Genomic DNA, 9,574 nt, shown 5'->3' with positions numbered 1-9,574 from the left:
TATATATATTCAATACAAAGGTAAAAATTACTTTCAGTGCCTCTCTTTTTATTTATAACTTCTTAATACTAAACTAAACTTGCCCTATTGAAACTAACAAATTGGCCAGATTTTTGATGAAAGGAGCCAATTTTTTTAACACAGACCAATGAGTTCCTTATTTTTTGGGAAAGTTTTATTTACTCATTTATTTATTTTTTTGATGGCTGGAATGTTAATTAATGAGCAATAATTTGTGTTGTGGGTCTAACATACATGTTTTTATTTTAGGAAAATTTTCATCAAAATTTTCAACCACCTCTGCTTACAGGCCAGATTTGCTGCCTTCCAGTATTGTGGTTAGGGGTCACAAAACAAATGGTCTGCATGCCACACTTTGGACACCACAAATTTGTAACTCCAAATTCAGAAGTTTACATACATTTGTCAATATCTTTGATAACTGGGTCATATATTTTGGGTTTGTCTGAAATATATTGTCTGAAAGAGTAACTGACACATTTGAAAAAGAGTCACACCTGTAAATGTATTTTAATGTCACACCTGGAGTTCCCTTCTTTCTGGTTTAAAACAATGGGAAAGTTAAAAGAAGCCAAGATACCAGGAAGAGGAGTGACAGGCCATTGAACCATGTAGATTTACACAAATATAAAAATATACAGAAGATGTAAAAGCAGAATATGTCATAAATATCATGGACCTATCATGGTATTATTTTTTTCACATATAGAGAATCACACAATAAGAAATTTAAAAAACTTATGACACATTGGTTTACAGCATTAAACTGAGGACAAAACTAATCTTAGAAAATAAAATTACAAAAAATGCTGCAATAACCCATTACAACAACAACAATAATAATAATAACAATAATAATAATAATTCACACATCATAAACATCATCATCATCATTATCGTCGTCGTCGTCGTTGTTGTTGTTATTATTATTCACACATCATAAACATTATTATTATTATTATTATTATTATTATTATTATTATTATTATTATTATTATTATTATTATTATTATCAGCGTGAGGACAAAATAGTTGGACAAATAATTGCTTAGGTTTTACAACTAAATACAATTACATGCTTTTGTGGTTTATTTGAGAGGTGGAATTTTTGATCCTCATTGATTGTACAAACATTTGCAAAATTATTTTTGAAATTAAAATGTTGTACTTTATTAAAAACTATTTTGATTTTGGACACATTTCCAAAGACAACATGCCACTCACAACATGGCGGACGAGATGACGTATCGTTTCTACGGCGTAGAGAAGCGTGCAGTCTGCGCTTTTCCACAGAATCCGCGGGGTGCGTACTTCTCGGTCTATGGAAAGTAAAAACAGCATGATTCACAGGAAATGCTCCTGTTTCCTTCAAAACAAAGTACTGACGCTGTAAATATTCTAAAGATAGCTATTTTACGATTATTACAGACATTTAAAAAATGGCTAAATTAATTTCTGTTGATTGGTGTTTTCTCAAACGTAAATATGCTACAGTTTTTATTAAGTGTCCTCAAAGCAAAATAGATTGGTTTTATTTTGAAACTCTAACCAGAAACTCTTCCCTTCCTTCATGACTAGCTTCACAGCGGGTTGTGATGTTAGCTTGTTTTCGTGGGCGCTCATAGCTGTTTCCCACCTCTCTGTTAACTGCCTGAAGCTTCCCTCAGGAAACCATGGCCGAGGAGGCCGAGGGTTCCCCTCTGTCGTCCCAACATGACGGTAACTGTCCTGTGTTTGACGCCCTTCTCTGGTGGCGGGTGTAGGGGGGAGTGTTGACGGTTGACAGACCCGAAGGCAGCGGCCTCTGCATCCTTGACAACATTAGCCAGTTAGCATCATCAGTGCGACGTGTCACTGGCTCTTATTGAACATTTACTAAGACCCACTGTGGGCTCTTACGAACATCACATTATCAATTTCAGTTTTACTAAACATTTAAGTGACAGAACAGGTGTTTTATTGCCAAATTTACCTACCTATAAACACAACAGAATAACGTTAATTTCTCTGTACCACCACTCTTTCTAGCTGCTGTTTAACTGTGAGCTTTATCTACGTATACCAATTTGATCTAAATGTCGGTTCTGGTCCTGAAGTTTAAGCCTGTCATGCAGTTCTTGTGGGCCATATCAGCCAAATGTAAAAATTCTGAATATATACGGTTGGACTTGCATGTTAGGCTGACTGATTCACCTGCACATTGTAATTGTTTTGCAAGCCAGCCAACTCTTTTACGTTTGAGTAAGTTGTGTTTATGTTATCGATATTACTAATAGTAAAGTTAATCATTGAGTTTTTCATAATTTTCAGTGTTTGTTTAGCCAAACTAAATTTCATAAAAGCATCCAATCCTATTCGATTGGGATCTGCAGACATTCTTTCTCAATTTTGTTGCAGGGATGAACAACATTTTGCTTCCAAACTGCTAACGTTGCTAAACATACCCTTAGAAATGTGTGCTAACCTCATCTAGATAACGAAAATAATGACACAGTCATAAATAGAGCTGCATAATAAGTAGAATATCATTACAGTATCAACATTGCATCAAGAATGGACTGATTGTATGCTAAGTGTAGTAGGTAGGCTAGAGTAGCAGTTCCCAAAGATGTGGTTGCCTGTATGCAAGTGTGAGAGAGCTTAAGATCCAATTGAGAAGATAAAAACCAAAAATAGTAACAAAAAAGCATATGCATTTTAAAAATGGTAAAAAAGACATAGAAAAACAGGCCTGGAATTTATAAAACTGGTTAATGTATTGGCTGTTGATGATGATTGTGTTGCTGTTATACCTCTTTTGAACTGCTTGTTTGCAAAACAAGGAGACAGGGTCATGAACTTCTTACATTTTTTATTTTGTGGGTCAGAAGCTGGAAAGCGTTGCAGAATTTCACATGCTTTGCATAAAGTCTGATTGCAAATATTACATTTTTCGCTTGTTTCAAATTTCCCTGTGCTGTGTGCCCATATCTGATATAGATTTTCAATATTTGACATTACTATTGCAATGTCAAATTCTTTGTTTGTGCACAGAAACCTGGCCAAGAAAGCTGATTCTGTTATAAATGTGCCAGTCTTGGATACTTTCCTTTAGCTTAAAACTCAGTGTTTACTTGTAATGATTTCTGGTGTTTCTCTTTGTGATTTGTAATTTCCTTATTTTTTTTCCAAAATTAAAAAGTAATCTCTGACTGAAACGATTATAAGATAGACCTTAATACCATTTTTATCTTTATTTGCCCCTGTTACAATTTTTTGGTTCCACATTTAAATGTTTCCAACCATCCAGCTATTTTTGAATACAAAAAATAAGTTTTCATGTTATAATGTCATTTATTAAGGGGTAAAGCTGGTCCTATGTGAAAATGTATATGCTACTAATCTGGAAAGGATTGCTAGTTCATCACAGGTCAAGACAGAAAATCATAGGGCACTCATAGTTAAAGGTAATTTAGAGATATCATTCAAACTAACATGTTTTTGGATTGTGGGAGGAAGCCAGAGTACCCGGTGCGAATCCACAGGAAAAACAACATGCAATCCCCACGCCAAAAGACCACATATTTGAACCCACAACCTTCATTCTGCATTTTAAAGTCAGCTGATCATTTCTAAACATGATGAGGAAGGAGAAATGGCAACACTGGTAATGACCTTTTAAATTTAAACGCATGACTAAATATTGTGTTGTTGTTTTTTTATACTAACAATATTTCACTGGATTAAAAAACTTTAACCAACTTTTGGTTTTAGTCACTCTGATCTACTTAAAAAGTCTTTTGTTGAGTACAGTGAAGACTGCTGTACTTTGTGGAGTTGGCTAGTTAATGTTTTTGTTGGTAATTTTTTATTTTCTTTACAGTACAGTTATGTACAGTTGCTGTTACTGTTTGGGGCAGCAGAACTTAAGTTTGGGCTTGAAAACACAAGGAATCAATGTGAAAATCCCAATGTTGGAGTTTGCTCAGCTATCACATGACCAGCAGCACCTATCTGCTGCTTGTGGCTCGTAAATGTTTCCATTTATCTGTCTGCATGTGAGAATGTCACCGTCTCCCTGCTCGTCCTGCTGATTTTAAGTGACAGGAATTAAATCAGGTATGAGCCGCTCTTGCTGTAGGAAAAACCTGTGACTGAATGTATTGTCAGGCTGGTTAGGAGAGGACACAGTCTCTGCTCTAGTTTAGCACTGAAGCTAAAATATGTCTCTTTTAAAAAATGTTTTAACCTCTCATTCCGATTAATTGCCAGATAAATATTTATTATTGTTTGATTTGCAGATGTGAGTCCAGTTAGGAAGACCTCAGGGGTGAAAAGTCATGATGATATTTTACTATGAGTATATCATGGCTATACAATCGAAGGACTTCCTGTATGTTTTCCCTAATGGAGCTCTAGTGTGACTCTTTATTGAATGTCTTTGTTTCTTTCAGGCAAATGATCAATTAATCTTATTGATCAACTAAAGATTAATTGATAAGCAGCCATTTTTTCCAAAACCCTAGTCTTATGTTGTATCAAGGTCTTTCTTTTAACACAAATGGCAACATTTGCTATAGTATGCTGAATTTAAAAAAGTACATCGTTGTATTTTAGCATTTATTTGAGTCTACTTGTTAGCTCAACCGAATAAACAGACAATTGTTAAATTTAGACATATTTGTAAAATACAGCACAACAGAAACCTGAATTGAAAAATAAAAGATGAAAATAATAAAATATGTGAAACACTTATGTATACGAGGAGGACCGCAGACTCTTCTGCCTACTCCGTGAAAATGTAATATATTTCTACGGTGAAACTTAAGTTCCTCGAGTGTCTATATCTAAAAACAGAATTGGATAAAAAGGTATTTTGAATCCCACAACGGACACTTCGTGGACGACTTCACTTTCCTGTTGTGGGATACCGCCGCTGCCTTTAATTCTGTATCAGTTGGGTCCGCTTACGTATGGATGACCAGTGGCGCCAACTGCTGGATTGCGGCCAAACTGCAAACCCTAAAAAAGGTCTGAGCAGGCGTTATTAGTTAATCGATTGGAACTAATTTTAATCTAATAAGCATAGAAATGTATTTAAGTTCGTCTATTTAAAATAGAATCGGATTTGCTGTCAATCAGATTTAACATCAGATTGACAGCAAAGAGGCACTAATAATGCTTTTTTGTTCAACTGTATATAAATTCAGGCTTTAAAGTGTGATGAATATTTTCAGTGATTTTATATGTGTTTCTTTGCTGAGGTTTTAGATTCTGTAAATTATGTTTTTTTTTTTTTTTGGTGTAATATGAAATCAGGATGGCAACAAAGACAGCCTTTATCTTCATTTTGAAATTAATGGAAAATATTATGTGACATTTTTTTAACGTAAAATTTAATTGACCAGTTTTTGCTTACAGAGCTCCAATTTGTTTAGCAGCTAAAAGAGAGTTTGCTATCTTATAAGAATAATTTATTTGTTTTTCTAGTTGAACAACCATATTTTCACACCTTTTGGATTTGTTATGTTGATTATGCTGTCTGAAACTCTTGTAATTAAACAGTACACTGTTTTCCTCTGTTTTGCTCCATCCTCTGTGGTTACATGCAGTCAGCAGCTGACGAACTGTTGTGTGTTTGTTTCCTCCTCTTGTCTTCCAGAGGTGCTTCAGCAGCGTGTGGCGGCTCTGGAACAGGAGAGGGCCGAGTTCATCCGGCTCAAGCAGCAGCTGGAGGCCGAGTTCAACCAGAAGCGAGCCAAATTCAAAGAGCTTTACCTGACCAAGGAACGTAGGTATCCCAAGATAGTGAAACTAGTTTTACTTCATAAATCATTGACAATGAAGCACCAAGGGTCAGGAACTTAAAGACGGTAGAAGTACATTTGTCTGTGCTGAATAAGGGTTTCCAATGGAAGAAGATTAGGGCCAATAAAAAAAATCTTGCAATTCTGAATCAAATTTTTTTTATCTTCTGAAATCAAAAGTCACAATTCCTTTTCCTCAGTGACCCTAACCTTCTTCCATAGCTTCCTAAAGATGCATGTGAAGGGGAATAAAAAATTTTTTATTCCTGTTCTGTCTGTTTAACCCCATTTGTCTTGGATTTTTGCTCATTCGTGTCTGATCCGTCTTGTTCCCCCAGAGGAACTTAAAAGACAAACCGAGGCCCTGGAGAACTCCCAAAGCGAGCTGAGCGCCGTACAGACTCATCTGTCTCAGGCTCAGGCCGAGATCGAAACCATCAAAGCCGTGGCCACTGTGTCGGAAAACACCAAGCAGGAAGCCATCGACCAGGTCCGCAGCCAATGGCAGGAGGAGGTGGCCTCGCTGCAGGCCATCATGAAAGGTAAACTCAACCTCTGTTGAACAAATATAACGGCAGTCCCTTTAATTGTTTGATGAATTGAGCTTGTTGATTATTTATGATTTGTGAAATAGTTTTAAATACAGACACTAAAAGTGCTTGTATTGGGAAGGTGTGACTTTTGCAATCAAACTCTGATGCGGACCAAACAAGTGAACTGTGTTTACAACGTATTATTCTTATTATAATTCTGTTTTATAATTAGTTAAGAAAATAAAGGCTAAGTCTACAATTAAAACCTAATAACAGAACTGTTAATGTTTCCGTTTACATCTAAACTACATGTTTCTTTTTGTTCTCTGTCTGCAGATACAGTGTGTGAATACGAGGTCCAGTTCCACCAGCGCCTGGAGCAGGAACGAGCCCAGTGGAACCAGTACCGTGAGGCAATGGAGCGGGAGCTGGGCGACTTAAGGCGGCGCCTCACGGAGGGACAGGAGGAGGAGAACCTGGAGGACGAAATGAAGAAGGTAGATAACAAGACCTCACTCTGAGAACCCTGGCTCCTAAGAACTCTGACTAGAGGTTTATTTTAAAATCAAAAATGGAATAAATAAATAGATAAAAAAGTTGGAAAAACTCATTCAACTAAAATTTTGAGATAAATGAGAACAGACTTTCTAGAAAAAAAAAAACTTGGTAACTTGAGTTTTTCTTGCACATTTTTGACTTCTGGAGCTAAAAAATTTCCATATTTTTTCTAGAAATTTTCTGAGTTTTATGGCAGAAATTTAATCCTCCTTTTTGTTTTGTTTTCTATCTGCAATGGCCCTAACACTATGTATTTGTTAGTGGTTTGAGTTTGAAAATGCATCGTTTGTTTCAGGCTCAGGAGGATGCAGAGAAGCTGCGCTCCGTGGTGATGCCCATGGAGCAGGAGATCGCAGCGCTGAAGGCCAAGCTGAGCAGCACCGAGGACCGGGTGAAGGAGCTGGAGGCGTCCAAGGTCAGTCAGGAATATTTGGTTTTTAAATAATGGCAGTTTGTTTTTAGTTTGTGGCTGTAAGAAACATATTTGATTCATTTTAGAAATTATATGTTATCTCAACTTCTGTGATCTGTATCATGCTGCTGCAATGTTTCCTATAATTTCTTTAGATTTAGCTTACAATAGTCCTTTCTTTCAGAGGACTATTCATTTCAGTTCAACTCAGTTCAGTTAAAAATACTTATTAAACCCAAGAAAAATTCAATATTGTTGGCAATCACATCATCCAAGTTTTATCAGAGTTGTTGTAGATGCTTATTGCTGTGGGCAGTAAGAGTCTCAATTAGTGGTGAGTATTCTTGTAATTTTTAGTGATTCAACTAAGCAAACTGGAACAATACGTCTTTTTGAGAGGTTGCTGGTATCAAAGAGCCTAATATTATAGTTTTTTAAGCCCAAGACCGTCAGAAAACCTTGATAATGATGGACTGAAATAATTTTAAAAGAGTTTTGGCTTCTATTGTGGAGAGCTTTCACCATTAACACAACATTTGTTTTATTTTCCAGATTAGAAGCTGTGGTTTGTTTGATTTTTTTTTTATATGTATGTATTATTATTTTTATTTTTTTTGGCAGGTGAAGGAGCTGAATCACGTTCTGGAGGCTGAGAAGTCGTGTCGTACGGACCTGGAGATGTATGTGGCTGTGCTGAACACGCAGAAGTCTGTGCTGCAGGAAGATGCAGAGAAATTACGCAAAGAGCTCCATGATGGTTCGTTTCAGGGCTTCCAGTGGAAGTTTTTTGATTAAAAGAAAGCTTTGACTGAAGAGTGTGCCTGCTAACATGTTAGCTCATTCCTTTTTGTATTTTGGAGAATTTTTTTAGAATTTTGTGGCCGGAAAAGTCTCTGTAGACCAGGTTATATATATGCAGCAACATAGGCAGATATATTTCTCATGATTGATGTTGTTTTTCTTTAACATGCGAAACTCTAGGAATGTGGTTGAGGTTGAAGGTGCAGCTGATGGTAATCTCCTCTGCGTCTCACAGTGTGTCACAAACTGGAGTTGGAGCGGCAGCAGCACAACCAGCTGAAGCAGACGTGGCAGCGGGCCAACGACCAGTTCCTGGAGTCCCAGCGCCTCCTGATGAGGGACATGCAAAGGATAGAGAGCGTGCTGTCCTCCGAACAGCTCCGCCAGGTGGAGGAGATGAAGAAGAAGGACCAGGTACAGCAGCGGTCACTCATCGCTTTGCTGTTTAAGTATCAGCTTTCCCTTGAGCTCGGTTTGATGGATGGTTTACTTTTGTTTTCGCAAATGAGGTTGGAAGTGGTAAATGACAAAAAAATGCATGAGCTCAATAATATCTTGGCTAAATATGCCTGAGGCTGTTAGCAGGGTTCCTCGATAAACACGTTGAAACATGACGTCACACGCGCAAGATCCAACCCTCAGCTCCATGCTGAAGGTTAAAAAGCTGCTCGCTGACTGCCATTGGTCAGCGAGCAATGGTAGTCAGTAGTTGCCAGCATAGCACGCTAAATCTTAAATGTACTCGTGATATATAAAAGAAAAAGGGATGCAGTGCTTTGCTACTAATTGTCATTATTATGACAACAAGATAACAAGGTCCAAGAGTATCCCATTTCACAGATGAGTGAAAACAATGACATATGCAACGTCTCTGTAGTTAGGAAAAGTCAGAAATTAGTCAAAGTATTAAAGATATTTGAATTTTTAAAAAGTTTACTTTTTACACCAACTTTATGTCAAGTTTATTTGTATAGCACATTTCAGCAGCAAGGCAGTTCAAAGTGTTTTACATCATAAAAACATCTTTATGAAACCAGCAATATACATTATATTTTAGAGAACATAGCTATCTGTTAAACACTATCCCAGCCTTCCCACTGCTATCCAGTGCTACACACCATAAGGGATGTGCTGGGACGATCAGACATGTTAACAGCTCAGTATTCGGGTAGCAGAGATGATGTTTATCATTAACACATCCTGGATGAAACCACCAGTTGATGGCAAGTGCTGCTAATCCACCTCATTTACTTTTTCCACTCTTCTTTGAATCTCTATTCATGGTTCATAAAGCCTCCTTTTTTTAACTCCTCTGGGGATTTTGGGGTCATAGTTCAGGTGTTATGTGAGTTTTTGAAATGCTAATCAGCTGCTCCCAGTTAATTGTAATCTTGTTTCTATTGTTACACATAATATAAACCATCCGGGAGTGAAAAGGTGAGAGCAAATATCCTTTCAGCTGC

General features: G+C 37.0%; 2 protein-coding genes across 4 annotated transcripts in view; one reads left to right on the top strand and one right to left on the bottom strand.

The window, feature by feature from the left end:
* Positions 1–1,330, bottom strand: part of scimp (SLP adaptor and CSK interacting membrane protein) — an 11,726-nt gene extending 10,396 nt beyond the window's left edge. Inside the window, exon 1 of the mRNA XM_008428537.1 lies at positions 1,246–1,330. The gene's annotated coding sequence lies outside the window, so the exon portion shown is untranslated. The remainder of the gene's footprint in view (positions 1–1,245) is intronic.
* Positions 1,331–1,585: 255 nt separating this feature from the next.
* The window catches only part of rabep1 (rabaptin, RAB GTPase binding effector protein 1), a 30,110-nt gene continuing 22,121 nt past the window's right edge, over positions 1,586–9,574 (top strand). For all 3 annotated transcript variants that reach the window (XM_008428529.2, XM_008428528.2, XM_008428531.2), the window contains exons 1-7: positions 1,586–1,740; positions 5,663–5,791; positions 6,146–6,349; positions 6,677–6,837; positions 7,194–7,313; positions 7,932–8,067; positions 8,347–8,525. In XM_008428529.2, the coding sequence (XP_008426751.1) occupies positions 1,695–1,740; positions 5,663–5,791; positions 6,146–6,349; positions 6,677–6,837; positions 7,194–7,313; positions 7,932–8,067; positions 8,347–8,525 (975 nt within the window). In that variant the 5' untranslated portion in view covers positions 1,586–1,694. The remainder of the gene's footprint in view (positions 1,741–5,662; positions 5,792–6,145; positions 6,350–6,676; positions 6,838–7,193; positions 7,314–7,931; positions 8,068–8,346; positions 8,526–9,574) is intronic.

Source organism: Poecilia reticulata, linkage group LG14, assembly GCF_000633615.1.
Source record: "Poecilia reticulata strain Guanapo linkage group LG14, Guppy_female_1.0+MT, whole genome shotgun sequence".
Classification (NCBI taxonomy): Eukaryota; Metazoa; Chordata; class Actinopteri; order Cyprinodontiformes; family Poeciliidae; genus Poecilia; species Poecilia reticulata.
Note: the sequence above shows the minus strand (reverse complement) of the source record. Positions and strands in the feature narration are given on the sequence as shown.